Here is a 21,601-nt window from a genome sequence, read left to right on the forward strand (position 1 = left end):
CAGAGCAGTGGGCCTCTCTCTGTGAGAGCTGAAGGGTCATGTGTTGGGTAGGAGTTTCAGCTCCCACTGACAAAGTCCCCTGGGTGGAGAGGGGATGACCTGGGCCCCCTGGGGAGCTCTGGCCCCTGTGTAATACTGTTTTATTTCTTTTCCTTTTTTATTTTTGGCTGCAGTTTCTACTTCATTAACTCCTTCAAGTAAGTCACATTTAAGATAGCTTTTGATGACATAACATACAAGGAAGGGGCAGGTAGCCAAGAATCCCCCCCCCCACTTTAGCCCCCATTGAGAACCAAACCTCTGTGCCCAGGACTTAGGGGCTACAGCTAACTCCTGTCTTAGAGCAGACCAGATGACACTGGAGCTGTGGGTTTGTCAGGACAGGCTCAGCTCCATGAAATAGAAGTTGGGTTTTAATGGAAGCCTTAAGTGGGAATTTTGGAATGGGCCTCAGTTTCCCTATTTGTCTGAGGAAAGGCTTTCCCTAGAGGAGGGTGATGTTACTAGATGTGGCAAAGGCCCCTGAAGTATATATGCTAAAGGCACCAGCTACCCTCTTTTGGGGGCCTCTTCCCTTCCCCCCCCCACACCCCCAGCCAGGTGCAAATACCAAATAATGACTTGGATTTTCTTTCCTAGAAGTTTGCTGTTTTTGGTCGGATTGGATTAATGAGGATCATCCCACTACTGGCAGTAATGGTGGTGACTGGGAAAGATTTGATGGGGTGTGTAGTGCACCTGAAAACATTGAGTGCAGATCAGCTGAGGAACCCCATCTCAGCTGGGACCAGCTTGGCCAGAAGGTGCAGTGTAACACCTCTTTTGGACTCATTTGCAAAAATGAAGACCAGTTTGGCAATGGGCCATTTGGCCTCTGTTATGACTATGAAATCCGGGTCAACTGTTGCCTGCCCATGGACCACTGCCCACAAACACCACCAAGCACCACGACAACCTTGGGCCCAACAAGCACTCCTACAACTGAGGCAACGCCTGGTACACCGACTCCTGCAGCCCCAAGCACTGTCCCAGTTATTTTACCAACCTCCAGCACCACCAGGACCCCCACCACTCCAACCACCACCGTGACTCCTACCACAACCACCGAGACCCCTACTACCACCACCAGCACCACCACTGAGACCCCTGCCCCTCCAACCACCACCGTGACTCCTACCACAACCACCGAGACCCCTACTACCACCACCAGCACCACCACTGAGACCCCCGCCCCTCCAACCACCACTGTGACTCCTACCACAACCACCACCAGCACCACCACTGAGACCCCTGCCCCTCCAACCACCACCCCCACCACCATCCAGACACCAACCCCTACAGAATGTCAACATGAGACTGTCTGTGACTGGACTGATTGGGTTGATTCAGGGAAGCCAGAATTTGGCAAACCAGGTGGTGGTGACTTTGAACTGGTTACAGACATTTGCAAGGAGGGCTGGGCAACCAACATCACATGCAGAGCCACAATGTATCCAGACCAGCCAATTGAAGTACTGGGACAACATATAGTGTGTCATCCCTCAGTGGGATTGGTATGTAAAAATGAAGACCAGAAGCCAGGAGCTATACCAATGCCTTACTGTCTCAACTATGAAGTCAAGGTTTATTGCTGTAGGAACCAGTCCATCTGTAACACAACAACCACAACTAGCACAACAACTACCACCAAGACCCCAACTCCAACACCCAGACCCACCACCATCATCATCACAGAGACTCGAACACCAACAACAAGACCTCCAGCCACAACGACTACCCTCCCAGGGACTCCAACTCCAACACCATACACAACTACCCGAGAGACTGGAACTCCACCACCACACACAACCACTCTAGGCACTCCAACACCTCCACTGACTACCACCTCCCCCCCAGTGACTCCCACACCCTCCACCATCACCACTACTACCACCACCACAGAGACTACAAGACCAGGGACCACAACCACAGAAACTCCAACATCTATACCCACTACCAGGACCACTGAGACCCCAACACCCACATCTATCACCACTCCCACCCCAGAGACACCAACACGATACACAACCACCCCAGAGACTCCACCAACCTACTCTTCCTCCACCACAACCACTACAACTGAGACCCCAACACCTACACCTACCATAACCACTTCTCCAGGGACTCCAACTCCAACACCATATACAACTACCCCAGAGACTGGAACTCTACCACCACAAACAACCAGCCCAGTCACTCCAACATCCCCCACAACTACCACCACCACAGAGACTCCAAGTCCAACACCTCCACCCACTTCCACCTCCCCCCCAGGGACTCCCCCACCCTCCACCATCACCACTACCACAACCACCACAGAGACTACAACACCAGCGACCACAGCCACAGAAACTCCAACAGCTACACCCACCACCACCACCACCACCGAGACCCCAACACCCACATCTACCACCACCACAGAGACTCCAAGTCCAACACCTCCACCCACTTCCACCTCCCCCCCAGGGACTCCCCCACCCTCCACCATCACCACTACTACCACCACCACAGAGACTACAACACCAGGGACCACAGCCACAGAAACTCCAACAGCTACACCCACCACCACCACCACAGAGACCCCAACACCCACATCTACCACCACTTCCACCCCAGAGACACCAACACCATACACAACCACCCCAGAGACTCTACCACCCTATTCCTCCTCCTCCGCCACCACTACAACTGAGAGGTCATCACCTACACCCACCACAACCACTTCTCCAGGGACTCCAACTCCAACACCATATACAACTACCCCAGAGACTGGAACTCTACCACCACACACAACCAGCCCAGTCACTCCAACATCCCCCACAACTACCACCACCACAGAGACTCCAAGTCCAACACCTCCACTCACTACCACCTCCCCGCCAGTGACTCCAACACCTTCCACCATCACCACTACCACAACCACCACAGAGACTACAAGACCAGGGACCACAGCCACAGAAACTCCAACAGCTACACCCACCACCACCACCACAGAGACCCCAACACCCACAACTACCACCACCACAGAGACTCCAAGTCCAACACCTCCACCCACTTCCACCTCCCCCCCAGGGACTCCCCCACCCTCCACCATCACCACTACCACCACCACCACCACCACAGAGACCCCAACACCCACAACTACCACCACCACAGAGACTCCAAGTCCAACACCTCCACCCACTTCCACCTCCCCCCCAGGGACTCCCCCACCCTCCACCATCACCACTACTACAACCACCACAGAGACTACAACACCAGCGACCACAGCCACAGAAACTCCAACAGCTACACCCACCACCACCACCACAGAGACCCCAACACCCACAACTACCACCACCACAGAGACTCCAAGTCCAGCACCTCCACCCACTTCCACCTCCCCCCCAGGGACTCCCCCACCCTCCACCATCACCACTACTACCACCACCACAGAGACAACAACACCCACAACTACCACCACCACAGAGACTCCAAGTCCAACACCTCCACCCACTTCCACATCCCCCCCAGGGACTCCCCCACCCTCCACCATCACCACTACTACCACCACCACAGAGACTACCACACCAGGGACCACAGCCACAGAAACTCCAACAGCTACACCCACCACCACCACCACAGAGACCCCAACACCCACAACTACCACCACCACAGAGACTCCAAGTCCAGCACCTCCACCCACTTCCACCTCCCCCCCAGGGACTCCCCCACCCTCCACCATCACCACTACTACCACCACCACAGAGACAACAACACCCACAACTACCACCACTACAGAGACTCCAAGTCCAACACCTCCACCCACTTCCACCTCCCCCCCAGGGACTCCCCCACCCTCAACCATCACCACTACTACCACCACCACAGAGACTACAACTCCAGGGACCACAGCCACAGAAACTCCAACAGCTACACCCACCACCACCACCACAGAGACCCCAACACCCACAACTACCACCACCACAGAGACTCCAAGTCCAACACCTCCACCCACTTCCACCTCCCCCCCAGGGACTCCCCCACCCTCCACCATCACCACTACCACCACCACCACCACCACAGAGACCCCAACACCCACAACTACCACCACCACAGAGACTCCAAGTCCAGCACCTCCACCCACTTCCACCTCCCCCCCAGGGACTCCCCCACCCTCCACCATCACCACTACCACCACCATCACAGGGACCCCAACACCCACAACTACCACCACCACAGAGACTCCAAGTCCAACACCTCCACCCACTTCCACCTCCCCCCCAGGGACTCCCCCACCCTCCACCATCACCACTACCACCACCACCACCACCACAGAGACCCCAACACCCACAACTACCACCACCACAGAGACTCCAAGTCCAGCACCTCCACCCACTTCCACCTCCCCCCCAGGGACTCCCCCACCCTCCACCATCACCACTACCACCACCATCACAGGGACCCCAACACCCACAACTACCACCACCACAGAGACTCCAAGTCCAACACCTCCACCCACTTCCACCTCCCCCCCAGGGACTCCCCCACCCTCCACCATCACCACTACTACCACCACCACAGAGACTACCACACCAGGGACCACAGCCACAGAAACTCCAACAGCTACACCCACCACCACTACCACAGAGACCCCAACACCCACAACTACCACCACCACAGAGACTCCAAGTCCAACACCTCCACCCACTTCCACCTCCCCCCCAGGGACTCCCCCACCCTCCACCATCACCACTACTACCACCACCACAGAGACAACAACACCCACAACTATCACCACCACAGAGACTCCAAGTCCAACACCTCCACCCACTTCCACATCCCCCCCAGGGACTCCCCCACCCTCAACCATCACCACTACTACCACCACCACAGAGACTACAACTCCAGGGACCACAGCCACAGAAACTCCAACAGCTACACCCACCACCACCACCACAGAGACCCCAACACCCACAACTACCACCACCACAGAGACTCCAAGTCCAACACCTCCACCCACTTCCACCTCCCCCCCAGGGACTCCCCCACCCTCCACCATCACCACTACCACCACCACCACCACCACAGAGACCCCAACACCCACAACTACCACCACCACAGAGACTCCAAGTCCAACACCTCCACCCACTTCCACCTCCCCCCCAGGGACTCCCCCACCCTCCACCATCACCACTACTACAACCACCACAGAGACTACAACACCAGCGACCACAGCCACAGAAACTCCAACAGCTACACCCACCACCACCACCACAGAGACCCCAACACCCACAACTACCACCACCACAGAGACTCCAAGTCCAACACCTCCACCCACTTCCACCTCCCCCCCAGGGACTCCCCCACCCTCCACCATCACCACTACTACCACCACCACAGAGACAACAACACCCACAACTACCACCACCACAGAGACTCCAAGTCCAACACCTCCACCCACTTCCACCTCCCCCCCAGGGACTCCCCCACCCTCCACCATCACCACTACCACCACCACCACCACCACAGAGACCCCAACACCCACAACTACCACCACCACAGAGACTCCAAGTCCAACACCTCCACCCACTTCCACCTCCCCCCCAGGGACTCCCCCATCCTCCGCCATCACCACTACTACAACCACCACAGAGACTACAACACCAGCGACCACAGCCACAGAAACTCCAACAGCTACACCCACCACCACCACCACAGAGACCCCAACACCCACAACTACCACCACCACAGAGACTCCAAGTCCAACACCTCCACCCACTTCCACCTCCCCCCCAGGGACTCCCCCACCCTCCACCATCACCACTACTACCACCACCACAGAGACAACAACACCCACAACTACCACCACCACAGAGACTCCAAGTCCAACACCTCCACCCACTTCCACCTCCCCCCCAGGGACTCCCCCACCCTCCACCATCACCACTACTACCACCACCACAGAGACTACCACACCAGGGACCACAGCCACAGAAACTCCAACAGCTACACCCACCACCACCACCACAGAGACCCCAACACCCACAACTACCACCACCACAGAGACTCCAAGTCCAGCACCTCCACCCACTTCCACCTCCCCCCCAGGGACTCCCCCACCCTCCACCATCACCACTACTACCACCACCACAGAGACTACAACACCAGGGACCACAGCCACAGAAACTCCAACAGCTACACCCACCACCACCACCACAGAGACCCCAACACCCACAACTACCACCACCACAGAGACTCCAAGTCCAGCACCTCCACCCACTTCCACCTCCCCCCCAGGGACTCCCCCACCCTCCACCATCACCACTACTACCACCACCACAGAGACCCCAACACCCACAACTACCACCACCACAGAGACTCCAAGTCCAGCACCTCCACCCACTTCCACCTCCCCCCCAGGGACTCCCCCACCCTCCACCATCACCACTACCACCACCACCACAGAGACTACAACACCCACAACTACCACCACCACAGAGACTCCAAGTCCAACACCTCCACCCACTTCCACCTCCCCCCCAGGGACTCCCCCACCCTCCACCATCACCACTACTACAACCACCACAGAGACTACCACACCAGGGACCACAGCCACAGAAACTCCAACAGCTACACCCACCACCACCACCACAGAGACCCCAACACCCACATCTACCACCACTCCTACCCCAGAGACACCAACACCATACACAACCACCCCAGAGACTCTACCACCCTATTCCTCCTCCTCCTCCACCACTACTACAACTGAGAGGCCATCACCTACACCCACCACAACCACTTCTCCAGGGACTCCAACTCCAACACCTCCACTCACTACCACCACCCCAACACCTACATCTACCACCACTCCCACGCCAGAGACACCAACACCATTCACATCTACCCCAGAGACTCAGACACCTACTAGCCCTACCACAGAGATACCCACTAAAACCCCAACCACCATAACCACAAAGAATCCAACTCCAACTCTTTCTACAACCACAAAAGGGATACCAACTACAGTCATTACTTTAGAGACTCCAACTGCAACTGTGAGCACCCCTGAGACACCACCAACAGCTACAACAGAGACTTCAACTCCACCAGGAACAATTACAGGTGAGACAGGCCCCCCCCCCTTTCCCTTTTCCCTGAATCAAAGTTCAAACCTAATGCTAAGTGTTCTAGCTTCTCTTCCTATTGACTTCTTTCCCATTCCAGGTAAAAATGAGTCAAGAAGACTCCCCTTTTGTGTGTGTGTGAGGTAGATAGAGACATTTGGACAGACCCAAGATCAAGCTCTCAACTTGATTCCTTGGGCAGCCAGTTGCCCAGGATGCAGCCTGCCTGGGCTGACTGGAGGAACCATCAGAGCCTCCATTCATTTCCTGATTCTTCCCAGCTCCTGGGCAGACTCACCAGCCAGCCCAACTCTGCCCTACCTTGCCTCGACTTTAGCGGGTGGAATCAATGAATGCCCTTTGAACCTTCTATTTCTAGGCACAGGCCCCACCCCTCCAACCCTGCCAGCAGAGACCACAACATCTTCCACTTCCCCTGAGACCACGACACCTATCCGGCCTTCCTTCAGCACTCCCAGTGTGAGCAATCCAACCACAGTACGAACAACCCCCGCCCCTGGGATCACCATGGAAACCACTTCCAGCCCACTCCCACCTCCCACCACCATCATCACCACCAGCACCCTTACATCGGACTCCCAGCGTTACTGCTGTAACGTGACTGACGTGTATTATGCACCAGGTGAGAAGCAATGACAGTGGCTTGATTCCCCAAGGCTTCCTGGGAAGATGCTAAGCATGATGCCACTCCCAGGGCATTAGCTTGGCCTCCTTGCAGACTCAGGCCCTGGTAGCTGTTCCCCAAGAGCCAGCCTGTCATAGCATGTTAGCACCCTGCTCCCTGGGGTGGGGGAGGGAGCAGCCGACAATGCCCTTGAGCGGTTGGTCCTCTGCCTTTTGGTCACATGCTTACTGGGAAGGGTTCTCTTGCTCGGCAGGTGAGGTGGTGTACAATGGGACACACGGAGGCTACTGTTACTATGTCAACTGCTCCCTGGACTGCAAACTTGAGTTCTTCAACTGGTCCTGCCCTTCAACACCCCAGCCCACACCGACCCCCACAACAACGCCCACACCGACCCCCACGACGACCCCCACACTGACCCCCACGACGACCCCCACGATGACCACACCCTCTCCGGGCTGCCCTGACTTAGTGCCACCACGGCAGGTTTGTGGCTCCTCATGCTAAGGACAGGGCCAGTGCCCATACCACACACCCATCCCAGACCTTGATGAGTTCATAGGAATTGATCATTTTAGTATCTGAAGATGAGCCTCTTGCTTTGCCACCTGCTCTGAGTCTGTTTTCCCCTGGGCGTGGGAATAGATCTGCACGATCCAGTCATACTCTCCTGGCCCCCTTGTGAGCAAGCTCCACTAGTTCCTTCCCTCCCTGGCCTTCAGTTTGCCCATCTGTAACATAAGTGAGCGGGACTAGGTGGCCACCAAGACCTTTCCAGCTCTGTTCCCATGAGCCTAAGGGATGGATAGTAATTTGTTTTTTAGAAGAGTGCTCGGGGTTTGGGCACATCTTGTGACCAAATCACTCCCAAGCTAACTGGCCCAGAAAGGGCTCAAGCTCAGGATTCGGGCTCATTTACCTGCTGAAAGAGACTGTGAGCTGCAGCCTGGTGAAAGGCTCTCTCCCCTCCTCCCCTCCAACTATGGGGATGAGCATGGTATCCATCTTCCTCCTTCCAAGGCTCCCAAAGCCATTTTGGTTTTCTTTCTATCTTGTGAGTGAGACTGCTGGGTCAAGAGCCCCGGGCTACCAGGCCTGCCTGAGGTGTGGCTAGCTGGACCCTCCTAGAGTCCATGACCTGCTAATGGGGGGGTCAAGGCTGACAATCATGGGAGGCCATACAAACTGTTCTCCCACCACATCCCCAGGGATTAGTCCTGGCTCTTATTAGTCCCACTGGACAGATGGGGAAGGGACTGGATTCCAGCTCAGTACAGATCTAGGGGTCAGGGATCTTTCTTCTACATTGTATTGTTTCCCCACAGGAGCCCAGAGAGGAGAAGGGATTGGCCCAAGGTCCCATGGGGTGACAGGGAAAGAGCTAGGCTGGGGTCCTGAATCTCTGGGTCTCAGGCCTATAATTTGGATCCTGGCCAACCATTTCTTTCCTTGCTACTCCCATGGCTATAGGAGAACGAGACTTGGTGGTTGTGTGACTGCATCATGGCCGTGTGCAAGTACAATAACACAGTAGAGATTTTCGAGAAGGTGTGTGACCCGCCACCCAAGCCTGTGTGTAGCAATGGTCTCTCCCCTGTGTGGGTCCTGGACCCTGATGGCTGCTGTGGCCACTGGGAGTGTGACTGTAAGTAGCTGGTCCCTTCCTGGATCAACTGTCCCCTGTGTCGATTCTGGTAGTTGGGAAAGATAGAATGACAGGTGTTACGGCGGCAGGTGGGTCTCATTCAATTCGACAGGAATTGGGAAGTAAGTACCAACTGTGTGCCATGAGTAAGTACCTACTATGTGCCAGAAGTAAGCCCCAGGAACTGTCTTAGGTGCTGGACCTCCAAAGATAAAAAAAGAGGTATGCAATGTGCCGCAGGAACTTAGTCAATTTGGGGAGTTTGCGAAGCGGAATTCTCAGTCCAGGAACCTAAGGCAGCTGCCTTATATGCAAACAGTCCCTGGAATGAGGATTTGGGGGCTCCCAGGAAACCCCCTAGGACAGCAGCTCAGGGCAAATGCTACTTTTGCAGGTTACTGCACGGGCTGGGGAGACCCCCATTACACCACCTTTGATGGGCTCTACTACAGTTACCAAGGAAACTGTACCTATATCCTTGTGGAAGAGATCTCTCCCACCGTGGACAACTTTGGTGTTTACATCGACAACTACCACTGTGACGTCAATGACAAGGTGTCCTGCCCACGTACCCTCATTGTGAAGCACGAGACCCAGGAAACTCTCATCAAGACCATCCAGATGGCACCCATGAAGGTCCAGGTGCGCTGTGGGTTCGTTTAGCTTGCCCATGTCCGGTTCTCTGGACCACAGGGCACTGGCCAGGGCATGGGGCACAGAGAACTCCACTGGACAAAGGACTCTCAATCACTCAATTGGCAAACATTTAGGAAGGACTTACTGTGTGCTAGGCGCTGTGCTGGGCACTGGAGATATTAAGAGAAAACCAGAATAATCCCTGCTTTCAAAAGCGTCCGAAGTGGAACTTAGATCCACAGGGTGGATACAAAGTGTCCTGGGGGAGAGGACTCTTGGAGCTGGAGGGGACCAGACAAAGAGCCCTGCAGAAGCTGGGGTTTGGGACCGTTTCAGAGGAATTCAGGGGGTCGAAGAAGGGAGGCGAGATGTGGGGGACAGCTGGTGCAAAGGCATAGAGAAGGACGATCATCATCCTGCGTGAGGAGCAGCACGGAGACCAGTGTGTCTGCAGCGCAGGGCGGTTTGGGAAAGGAGTGCTGTGGAAGAAGACTGAGAAGGGAAAGGCCAAGGTTCTAAGCAGCTTAGTGACCAACAGAAGGAAGCTTCTTAAGCAAGAGGGGTTTCCCAACTTGTGCTTTAGGAAAGGATGGCCAGGAGGAGGACCCAGGAGGAAGCAACAGTCCAGGGGCAGTGAATGAGGAGATGGGGGGAGTGGAGTGGAGAGCCCGCCCAGCAGCTGCTATGAAGGCAGACTTGTCTAGCTGGGTCATGGCTTAGACTTCTGGAGAGGGGGAGAGGAAGGAATGCAAGATGCCCCCTCCGAGGCATGGCACCTGGGCACACTGGCCTTCAGCTTCGCTCGTCAAAGAGGGGGTGTGTCCACTGAGGTGGGGAAGAAATGGGGAGGGCGACATCTGGGCCCTGGGCAGCCCTGCAGCCCTGCCTAGCGGTGGGGCTCCAGATGAGAGATCTCCTGGGGACTGGGAAGCGCTGGCTTTCCCACAGGCTGGCTCTCAGAACCAGGAGGGCCTGTCCTGTTCTCACTGTTGGCCCCACGCCTCAGAGTCAGGCTGTGGAGCTGCCTGCCCGCCCCCCGCCCCCAGGGGTCTGCCCTCATCACCCAACGATAAACAGCCAGGTCAACAGAGCCGGCCCCACCCCACTGCCCTGCTGCTTCCTTCATCTGCTGCGGGCAGAATCTGAGGCCCAGCATGGGAGGGGCCTGCTCAAGCCTCTTCCCTGCCCAGAGGCAGAGGTGCCATTCAAAGCCAGGCCGCCTGATTCATTTTGTCTGCCCTCCAAACCCCTGCCCCCAGCTGCTCGGGGAGCCCCGGGCCCCTTCCTGACCTCTCTCTGTGCTGCAGGTGTTGGTGAACAAGCAGGAGGTGGCACTGCCCTATAAGAAGTACGGCCTCCAAGTCTATGAGACTGGCATCAACTATGTGGTGGAAATCCCCGAGCTCGGAGTTCTGGTGTCTTACAACGGCCTCTCCTTCGCCATCAAGATGCCTTACAACAAATTCGGCAACAACACCAAAGGCCAGTGTGGTAAGGGATCCATCCTGAGCCTTACGGGCCCCCTCCCTCAGGGTTGGACTAGACCCAGCCTTGAGAGTGCAGCGTGTGCACGTGTGTGTGTGTGTGTGTGTGTGTGTGTGTGTGTTGGGTCAGCCTCGTTTGCTGTCTACCCTTTGGCACAAGCCTGCTGGGATCATGGTCTCTGAGGCAGGGCCAGGACAAATGACTGCCAGTGGAGAGTAGCCGCATTAGGTGCCAAGGGGGCTGAGAGGTGGCCTCTTGCCTAATGGAGGTGTTCTGCCCCAGCCTGAAGGGCTGGGATCCCATCCGGCTGCCATCGGAAGCCCCGAGCTCTTCTCCCATCCTCTGGTCCCTTTTCTTCAGGATCCTTCCAGGTTCATGGGGATGTACCCAGTGGTGTAGGCGGGCCTTAGGCTGGGGTCCCCAATGGCAGCCCCAGCCCCACTGGGACCGCTGGCAAACCCCAAGGATCAGCAGGCAGCCCAGTGCATCCTGGCCACCTGGGGCAGAGCTGCCGGCTCTGGGCCTTGTCTTCTGAAGTCCCAGAGGCCTTTTCTCCTCATCCAGGCACCTGCACCAACAATACAGCCGATGACTGCATGCTGCCCAGTGGAGAGGTCATCTCTGACTGTGAAGTCATGGCCGACGAGTGGGTGGTGAATGACCCCTCGAAGCCTCACTGCCCTCAGAACAGCTTCACGACCAAATCCCCCTCTGTTACCAAGCCTGGAGTGCCACAACCCCCCGCGGGCTGTGTCCCATCACCGCTCTGTGAGCTCATCAAGGGCAGGTAACCCTGGGCTCTTGACCCCCCAGGGACCTCCTCCAGCCCCCCCCCCCAGTTATAATGAGATCTCAGGCAATCTCCTGACTGAGATGAGCCTCAGTTTTCTCCTTTGTAAATGGGCACAGTTGCAGCTGCCTACAGCATTCCTGCCTCCCAGGGATGTGGAATGGCAGGAGGAGGCAGGGTCTGTGACATTGATGGCTCCCAGTCCAAGAGCTCTGTCTCCTGAAGGCCTCCTGGGGGTTCTGAGGGACCCTGCCAACCTACCATCCCCATGACATAAAGAATTGAATGTCAGGACTCCCAGCACATATGGGAGGTTAGTGACCTGTGGCCCAGGGCTCCCAGCCTCCACTAAACCTGGGATTAATTGGGTGGAGGTGCCTGGATGAGGAGAAAAGGCCTCTGGGACTTCAGAAGACAAGGCCCAGAGCTGGCAGCTCTGCCCCAGGCCTGAGGCTGCCTCTGAAAAACTTATTAGGTCAGAGATTCAGAGCTGGGAGGGACACGAGAGGTCATTCCATCAGATCCCATCCAGCTGAGAAGGAGGCAAGGGAGGGAGCCCTTTATTCTTCTGGAATTACCACATGGGAAGGATTTTCCTGCCAGGATTGGGGATGGCTCGGCCTGGAGGCCGTGGGAGGAATTTGGGGACCACAGGGAAGGCAGCGGTAGGTGGCGAGTGAGTCTGTGCTGACCAGCTGTAAGGAAGGACTTTCTGACAATGAAGTGGGGGGTGAAGCAGTGAGCTCCCCATCAGGGGAAGCATCCAAGTGTTGGCTTGCTCTCAGTCAGGGAGCCAGCATGGGGGCTGCTGGCATAGGACTGAATGCTTTGGGGGCCCCATTCAGCTGCTCAATAGCCTCAATGGGGAAGAATTCAGGGTTGGAAGTTTGGGGGCCCTCACTTTGTCCTGCCTTTTGTGCCAGGGTCTCCTTTTTCCAGATTTATCTCATTTGCCTGAGGTTTCCCAAAGGCCCCTCACTCCTTGGGGGAAACAAGTCTGCCAGGCACGTCTGCTGGCCTCCCCAGAACTCCTGGGATGGTGTGCCTGGCATGGCCGAGGTGATGCCCACTTGGAGGGCCTGGGCCCATGTTCAGGAGCAAGCTTGGGGGGCTGACGGGCAGCGTCTGAGGCAGACACTGGGCATACAGACAAGGTGCTTCTGTTTTTCCTTTCAGCCTCTTTGCCAAGTGCCACAAATATGTCCCGCCCCAGCACTACTATGACGCCTGTGTCTTTGATAACTGCTTTGTGCCCGACTCTGGCATGGAGTGTGCCAGCCTGCAGACCTATGCAGCCCTCTGTGCACACGAGGGCATCTGCATTAGCTGGCGAGAACACACCCACGGTGCCTGTGGTGAGTGGGGTTGGCCACTCGGCGGCAGCTGGGGCTGAGCTTGGGGATAGCTTGCTCCCCTGCCCACTGCTGTGGCTGGGCTTCGCTCCACTGCTGGGCATCCCAGCCTTGTGCCCAGCCCATCAGAGGCTGGTATGTCCTATCAGGCCCAAGGTCCGGGTAGGGAAGAAGGCTTTGGGGCAAGGGGAAGGTGAGAGCAGGAAAGATCTTGGAAGGGAGTGGGAGGTGGCTCAGGGTTCACCTTCCTCTCTCCCACCCTTGTCTGAGCTCAGGCTGGCTCTGGACAGGGCCATGTGTCATTGTTTACCCAGCCTCTCCTTTCCTATGGGCAAGGGTAGAGAGGGAGGGGTGGATGCAGAGATTGTTGGGTGATGCTGGGCTGGCTGCTTTGGTCAGAAATCAGAGGTACCTCACTCCCAAGGGTGGGAAGCTGGACCAGGCTTGTCGGCTTGCCAGCCTGCTTACCATCGGTATTGGTGGGTTTGTCTTCTGTCCCCCAGAGCTGACGTGCCCACCTCACAAGGAGTACAAGGCCTGCGGTCCCGCTGAAGAGCCAACCTGCAAATCCAGGTAAGGGGCCAGGCCTGCAGCCCTGTCCTCTGTCCCATCTCCCTGCCCACTGACTCCTTCTGCCCCCTTCATTTCACAGTGGTGGCTTTCGGTTCTGTTGGGGCTTGCCCAGGGCTGCTGACTCTGGGCCTTGGTCAACGTCCCATGCCTCACCCAAAGCCTATGGAAAACATCTGACTGCTCCGTGTCCTGACAGAGCTCGTGTTTGTCCCCAAAGCTGTTGATTTGATGCCCTCTCAGGGCACTCACCTGAAAGACAGGAAGTCTCTGGAGAGACACCATCAGGCCCTGTGCCTGAAGCCAGGGGAGCCTGGCCTGGCCTCACCCTCTCCATCCCTCCTCTTCCAGCCCAGAGGTGCCCAAGGACAACAGGACAGTGGAAGGTTGCTTCTGCCCCAGTGGCACCATCGGCTTTGCCCCCGGCGTCGATGTCTGTGTGCAGACCTGTGGTAGGTTGGGCTGACCTTTGAGTGGGAGCCTGGCATGAGGCCCAGGGCCGGGAATTGTTTCCCCTGCTCTAAACGGATTCCTTTTTCTTTCTCTCTAGGCTGTGTGGGACCGGACAATGTGCCCAGAGAGGTCTGACCTGGCTCCATTACCTTGTGCAAGGGTTGGGATGTGGGCACAGAGTGGGAGCTGGGACTCCCACAGAAGGATCCAGGAAAGGCTGCATCAACCAGCCATGTTGTGTGGAGGCTGCTTTAGGGACCGGGACTCGGTCTCCCTGGGGTTAACCTGACATCATTCCCTCTTCAAGGGGAAGAGATATCTCTTTTCTGAGGGGGTGCTGAGCCTCAGCTGGATCCCATGGCCTGCTTGTCAGGTCTTGGGGTCTGCAGGCAGAGTGGGCAGGCCGGTGACTTTCTCCAGGTCCTCCCTTCACTCTGGCCTTATCCCTTTCAATCACACTGAGGGCTCTGGGGAGAGCAAAGCCACCACATCTTTTAATTTGGCAGCAGCCTCCTGCTGGGCACTGGGGGATCAGGAGGCTCTGCATCTGTCCAAGCAGGAATGCTGTCCTCTTGCCCATGGTGGTCAGTTAGCCTGTGGGACCCAGCCTCCTGACTGTGGGGGACTGAGCAGCAGGCTCTGTACCCCAGTGCTGTGGGCAGAGCCCAGGGAAGCTGATGTCCCTGGCAGGACTTCCCCTCCCCTCACTCCCAGGTCCCAGGGAAGCCTCCCTGCCTCCTCCCTGCCTCCCTCCCTCCCTCCTGCCTCCCTACCTCCTCCCTGCCTCCTCCCTCCCCTCATCTTTCCTTGCCTCCCTTCCTCCCCTCCTCCCTCCTGCCTCCCTGCCTCCCTGTCTCCCTCCCTCCCTCCCTCACTGTGTTCTTTTTGCCCTGCTAGTTTGGGGAACGCTTTGAGTTTGACTGCAAGAACTGTATCTGCCTGGAGGGAGGCAATGGCATTGTGTGTGAGGACAAGCAGTGTAAGCAGATGAAGATTGAGTCATGCCCAGAGGAGGGCACGTACCCTGTCATTGAGGTGGATGCCCTCGACACTTGCTGCAACGTGACCTACTGCAGTAAGAGTGGGCTGGGCGTGGGCCGGGCAGGGGCTGTCTGCGGGCCAGGCAGGGTCCCTCTCTCGGGTGCTGGGGAGCTTGCCACGTGCATGTCGCCCTGGGGATGTGCTCAGCTTGTGGCGCAGATGGCCAGAGCGCACCGACCCAGATACAAAGCGTGTTCTGCCAACCAGCCCTCAGAGATCGCTAGAACACATGTCCTCACCCCCATTTGGTAGATCCCTGCCCCGCCCACGCCTTCTGGGGCTCTCGGCAGCAGGCTGGCCCCTTCCCCATGACGCGCTAACAAGCGCAGGGTCCTGTGAACATGCCCATGATTTCCCTCCGGGGGCCATTTCCCAAAGCCCTGCCCTCGTGGGACACGACCTCTAGAGACGCCCAGCTGAGCCGAGGGCAGGAAGGAGCTGCTGAAAGGACCAGTGACTCTCTGGGGTTGAGCCTCATTCAGACCCAAATGAGGTGATACCTTCTCCCTCTCAGGATCCTTGGCTCCATGCCCATCAGACCCCCAATGTCAGGCATCTCCTTCTGACCCTGGAGTGAGCCTGAGCTCCACTCGGGACTGGTCCAGCCTCAGTGGCTCTGTATGGGCATCCGTGTTCTGTGGCAATGATGGGCACTGAGCTGGAGAGAGCTGGCGCCCTGACAGGGAGGTGCCCCGGGCAGGGCTCCCTCATCCTCCCCCCCCCCCACCCCAGGGCCGTATCCATCTCTCTCCTGAATCTTTTTGCCCTCACAGAATGCAACACAAGCCTGTGCGAAACCAAGCCACCTGTGTGCTCTGTGGGATTTGAGCTCAAGACGAAGCTTGTGCCTGGCAAGTGCTGCCCTGTCCACACCTGCGGTAAGTCTCCCTCTTCAGGACCCGCTGTGGAGGCAGGACAGGGGAGAGAGGGCGTCCCTCTCTGCTATGTCCCTGCTGTGTTGGGAGGGGTGCTGAGGCAGGGCAGCATGGGTCAGGCTCCCGGGCAAGCTTTGGGGATGGTCAGGGCCCAGGGGCTTGGACCCCCCGCCAGAGGTCTGACGAATGACAGAAGGTGCTGAGGTCCCACAGAGTTGGTGGGCCTGGAAGCGGTCAGGCCCGGTGACCCAGCTTCCTTCCCATCTTGCAACGATGTAATGTGCACCGTACAGAGAGCGATGATGGACAGCAGGGAGGATCGAGGGCTGGCCTGGCCACACGCTCCGGGGAGAGAGCTGGGGCATCTGAGGCCTCAGAGCCAACAGGCCTTCCTCGTCAAATGCTTTGGACACGGAAGGAACCGGAAGCCCTTTGGCTGCCAGTCTCCTTCAGGCCCCAGTAACTATCACTATGTTGGGAGGTGCTAGAGGGCATCATCAAATGCCCACAGGTGGGAAGCTCGGAAAACAGAAATTTGGCATCGGTTCCTTCTAGGCTTGGAGTAGCTATTAGCTAAGAGTAGGGGCAATGACAAAGCACTTGCAAACAATGTGTCCTAATGCCTCTTTTCCTTCCTTCTTTCTAGAGCCCAAGGGTGTTTGTGTCCTGGGTCAGGCTGAATACAAGGTGAGCTCTCCAAGTCTCCCAGAACGTAGATAGGGGCAGACCCCCTCAGGACGGGGAGCAGAGTGGAGAGGGGGTGGGGCTGGGAGCCCTAGTCCTGCTGCTGATCTTATTGAACATCAGAGGCAGGTTCCCCTGCAGCCGTTCCCATGGGCCTGAGTGGGCCAGATGTGCTGCCAGTGGATGTGGGGCTTCTGACCACGTCCAGCCCCCTAAATAGATGCTGAGTGCCCTGCCTCCTCCCAGGCACTCACGGCCTTCTCTCTGTGTTGCTCTCTGTCTGTCTCTCTCTCTCTCCACACCTCCTTCCCTCCTTATCCCTCTCCCTCTCTCCCTCCCTCTTTTTCCTTTTTGCCCTCACAGCCTGGATCTCCAGTGTACTCTGACAAATGCCAAGAATGTTTTTGTACTGAGAAGGTCAATGTTTCCACTGAGCTAAACATCATTTCCTGCAACCACGTGCCTTGCAATGTCTCCTGCAAACCTGTGAGTGCCAGCAGCTGGGTGGTTCTCCTGCCTTGCCCCAGTGCCCCTCTCAAGCCCCTGGGCCTTGACTGCCAGGAAAGCAGAGCTTTCCTGGGGCCCCAGGTTTTCCTGGGAACGACTTCTGTATTTGATTTGGGACCTCCAGCCTTGAGCCAGGGGAGAGCCCACTGGGCCATCCGTGAATGTCCAGTCCGTTTCTCCTCTTGGACGTCGTTTCCTGATCAGTTTTCTCCCCTCTCCTCCGCTCGGCTCTTCACGTATGAAAGCCCCTGTGCTCCGAATCTCACTTTGACTCTGGGTCCCCTGCCCCGCAGCCTGGGCTGTCAGTACAGTAGAAAGACTGTGGGATTCAGCTTTCATCCTGAGATCAGATGTCAGTCTTCATTCTGATGCTTTCTGCCTGTGAAGGTCCAGGCGAGCTGTTCCATCTCTCTGAGCCTTGGTGTCTTCATCTGTAAGATGGGAGGATAGCACCTGCCCCTCTCATCTCACAGACCTGACTGGAGGGGTTGGAGTTCTCCTTTGCTCATGCCTGGGAAAGCGATAGATCAGAGTGGCTGGACTTAGGGCTTCCTGCGCCTTTTTGCCCTCGGGCTGTGGGCCAGACCCCCCAAGCTCTGTGTTGGGCTGTTCCTAGGGGTTTGAACCTGTGAAAGTGCCAGACCAATGCTGTCCCAAGTGCCAGCAGACCCACTGTGTGATGCAACAGACTGGCAGCCTCATGCTTCTCCAGGTGAGTATGCCCCACCCCCCAGGACCCTTTATCACAGGCTTGGCAAAAGCTCAGAAAAGCTCTGGGTGGAAGGAAATGTGAGGAGACAAAGCTTTCAGTCCTCTGACTGGATCTCTTCTCTATTCTCCTCCCCTCCCCTCCCCTCTACCCCTCCCTTCTCCCCTGCCCCTTCCCCTCCCCTCCTTTCTGCCCATACAGCCTGGTGAGATGAAGAACGACCCTCAGGACAACTGCACCGTCTACAGCTGTATGAAGTTTCAAGACCAGCTCATCTCATCCGTCTCAGAAATCACTTGTCCTGACCTGGACTTGGCCTCTTGCCAGCCTGTGAGTGGCTCCCAAGGCTAGCCGGCTCACTTCCCTAGAGCGTCCTTCCCAAGTGCTAAGGCAGGAAGGCAGGGAGAACATGGGGTGCTGCCTGCCTTGGCTGGGGGTGCTCAGGGGAGAACCCGTCTAGCCCCTGACCACCAGGCTGTTCTGGCCACTTCCTTGGGGAACCGTCACAGGATCTTGGCATTAGAAGGGACTTGAGTGCAACCAGCACCTGCCCCCCATCAATGGTCCTCCAGTCTCATCTGAACACCTCCATTGAGGGGAAGCCCAGCACTGTCTGAGGCAGCCCCTTCAATATCGAGCTGGCTGTCAGTGTTAGGATGTTCATCCCAACGTTCAGACTAGACCTGAGCCCCCATTGCTCCTGCTCTGTCCTCTGGAGCCAATCAGGAGAGTCATCCTTTTCAACATGACATGGCTCCCACATTCCCCTCTGGGCTAAAGACTCCAGCTCCTCCAGGGACCCTTCAGCTCCCTTGAGACATCGAAATGGGAACTCTTCTTGGCACTTCGGGGGCCTCATGTATCTTTTTCTTACTCTTTGTTCCTAGGGCACAGTAAAGCTCATGAATAATGGTTGTTGTAAGACATGTGAGTATCCAGCTCCTGTTTGTCTGGGGGAGCCCGCCTGCTGGTCAGTCTGGCTGGCCAGCTTGGATTTAGGCACAAGCGGGGAAAGATTCCTCTCTGGGAGGGGTGGGGGAGCAGGGGAAAGAGCTGCCTTCTCATTTGCTAGACTGAGACAGGGGGGCCCTGGGCCCCCTTTACTCTTGAGCCAAGTATCAGTGGGAAAAGTTGTGGAGTTGGTGATCTGAGGACAGGAGGGGTTGTTACCCCTATCTCCTTCTTCTGTGGGGCAGATGAGTCTTCACCCTTCATCCCTTCCTTGCTTCCTTGCTTCCTTCTTTCCTTCCTTCCCTCCCTTCCTCCTTTCCTTCCTTCCTTCTCTTCCTTCTTTCCTTTCCTCCCTCCTTTCCTTCCTTCCTTCCCTCCCTTCCTCCTTTCCTTCCTTCCCTCTCTTCCTTCTTTCCTTCCCTCCCTCCTTTCCTTCCCTCTCTCCTTTTCTTCCTTCCCTCCCTTCCTCCTTTCCTTCCTTCCTTCTCTTCCTTCTTTCCTTTCCTCCCTCCTTTCCTTCCTTCCTTCCCTCCCTTCCTCCTTTCCTTCCTTCCTTCCTTCCTTCCTTCCTTCCTTCCTTCCTTCCTTCCTTCCTTCCTTCCTTCCTTCCTTCCTTCCTTCCTTCCTTCCTTCCTTCCTTCCTTCCTTCCTTCCTTCCCTCTCTTCCTTCTTTCCTTCCCTCCCTCCTTTCCTTCCCTCTCTCCTTTTCTTCCTTCCCTCCCTTCCTCCTTTCCTTCCTTCCTCAAATATTACAGTCATTTCTGTGTGTGCAGGGCACTGTGCTAGGTGTGTAAAGGGGCACTGCCCAGTTTGGCTGAGATGTGGACCTCTGAGTCAATGTTTAGATGGGAAGCTTAGGACAAGGACTCCTAACCTGAAGAGAGGACAGAGGAGGGAAGGGTGACTGGGTGATGCTGCTGACTGGAGGTCCTGGAGAAGCTGGGGGGATTCTCCTTCTGTCACATCTCCAACTCTCCAACGTTTCTGAGGATTCTGTTCCTCCCTCCTCGTCCCTCCCTTCAAAGGCACGTTCCGAAATGAGACCAGGAGACCTTGTTCAACTGTGCCAAGCAAGGAGGTGATTTCTGTGGGTAACTGCAAGAAGGAATTGCTGATCAATCACTGCTCGGGAGCCTGTGGGACGTTTGCCAAGTAAGTGGAGGAAGTGAAGGCAGGCAGGGCAGGAGGGACCCCTGGCCTTGGGCTGGACCATCGATACAGCTGAAGGCTCCCTTCCTCCTCCTTCTCCTGTGAGCCCCTTTGGTAGGCTGGCCAGACCCGGGAAGCCCCAGGGAAGCAGGGCTGAAGGCAGCACTAGAACTCAGTTCCTGTGACTGCCTCTTCCATCTCCCCTGGTGACAGAGAGCCTGGGGTTGGGACAAAGCTTTGGATTTCATTGGGATTTGGTGGGAGGCTGGAGAGCAAGGAGAGGAACTTTGCCGCTACATGGAAGAGGCTGCCAGGGCCTGCTCTGCCCAGAAGTAATGGCCCAGCCATTCACGTCCCTCCCTGCAGGTACTCAGAGGAGGCCCAGAGCATAGACCATGGATGCTCTTGCTGCAAGGAGGTGAAGACCAGCAGCAAGGTGGTGGATCTGGAGTGTGAGGGAGGAGGAACGCTTGCCCACGAGTACATCTACATCGAGAGCTGTGGGTGCCAGGACACCGTCTGCCAACTCCCTCTGGCGGAAGCCACAAAGGGCTCCCAGAGTCGCTCCCGCCGGGCCCTGCTGAGGTCCAGAGGCTGAGTGCCTGTCTACACCCACGGTCTCCTGCTTGAGCCGCCTGTCTGCTTTCATCGCAGAGTCCTCAGGACTTTCTCATCTCTTTTTATTACATTTAAGAAAATATTTATTTTCTGATCTTTTCATTTTACTCTTAACCAATAAAACTATGCAGAGAGATGTGTGAGAATATTTTGTGTTGGGGTAAGGGGGTACCAGGCATCGCCTGCCCTGTGTGCCAAATGGGAGGTAGGAGTGGGGAGGCTGCGAGCCAGGTCCTGCTGTGCTGAGCAACAGGGACAGGATGGCCCACAGGAGCCCGGGGTACCCCACCAAGCAAGCAGACCTGCCAAGGAGCTCCTCCCCAAGTTCCATTGGCTCTCACT

At 56.7% G+C, this 21,601-nt stretch overlaps 1 protein-coding gene across 1 annotated transcript in view; it reads left to right on the forward strand.

Annotated features, from left to right (window-relative positions):
* MUC2 (mucin 2, oligomeric mucus/gel-forming) overlaps positions 1-21,299 on the forward strand; it is a 48,596-nt gene extending 27,297 nt beyond the window's left edge. The window contains exons 29-50 of the mRNA XM_043971448.1: positions 55-79; positions 644-1,358; positions 1,644-7,146; positions 7,528-7,791; positions 8,048-8,280; positions 9,265-9,439; positions 9,834-10,081; positions 11,383-11,566; positions 12,125-12,347; positions 13,527-13,705; positions 14,206-14,275; positions 14,624-14,724; positions 14,823-14,854; positions 15,623-15,800; positions 16,540-16,644; positions 17,288-17,328; positions 17,689-17,811; positions 18,449-18,544; positions 18,743-18,871; positions 19,429-19,468; positions 20,518-20,644; positions 21,008-21,299. Of these exons, the coding sequence (XP_043827383.1) occupies positions 55-79; positions 644-1,358; positions 1,644-7,146; positions 7,528-7,791; positions 8,048-8,280; positions 9,265-9,439; positions 9,834-10,081; positions 11,383-11,566; positions 12,125-12,347; positions 13,527-13,705; positions 14,206-14,275; positions 14,624-14,724; positions 14,823-14,854; positions 15,623-15,800; positions 16,540-16,644; positions 17,288-17,328; positions 17,689-17,811; positions 18,449-18,544; positions 18,743-18,871; positions 19,429-19,468; positions 20,518-20,644; positions 21,008-21,239 (9,023 nt within the window). The 3' untranslated portion in view covers positions 21,240-21,299. The remainder of the gene's footprint in view (positions 1-54; positions 80-643; positions 1,359-1,643; positions 7,147-7,527; positions 7,792-8,047; positions 8,281-9,264; positions 9,440-9,833; positions 10,082-11,382; positions 11,567-12,124; positions 12,348-13,526; positions 13,706-14,205; positions 14,276-14,623; positions 14,725-14,822; positions 14,855-15,622; positions 15,801-16,539; positions 16,645-17,287; positions 17,329-17,688; positions 17,812-18,448; positions 18,545-18,742; positions 18,872-19,428; positions 19,469-20,517; positions 20,645-21,007) is intronic.
* Positions 21,300-21,601: the final 302 nt, after the last annotated feature.

Source organism: Dromiciops gliroides, chromosome 6 (genome assembly GCF_019393635.1).
Source record: "Dromiciops gliroides isolate mDroGli1 chromosome 6, mDroGli1.pri, whole genome shotgun sequence".
In the NCBI taxonomy this organism is placed as follows: domain Eukaryota; kingdom Metazoa; phylum Chordata; class Mammalia; order Microbiotheria; family Microbiotheriidae; genus Dromiciops; species Dromiciops gliroides.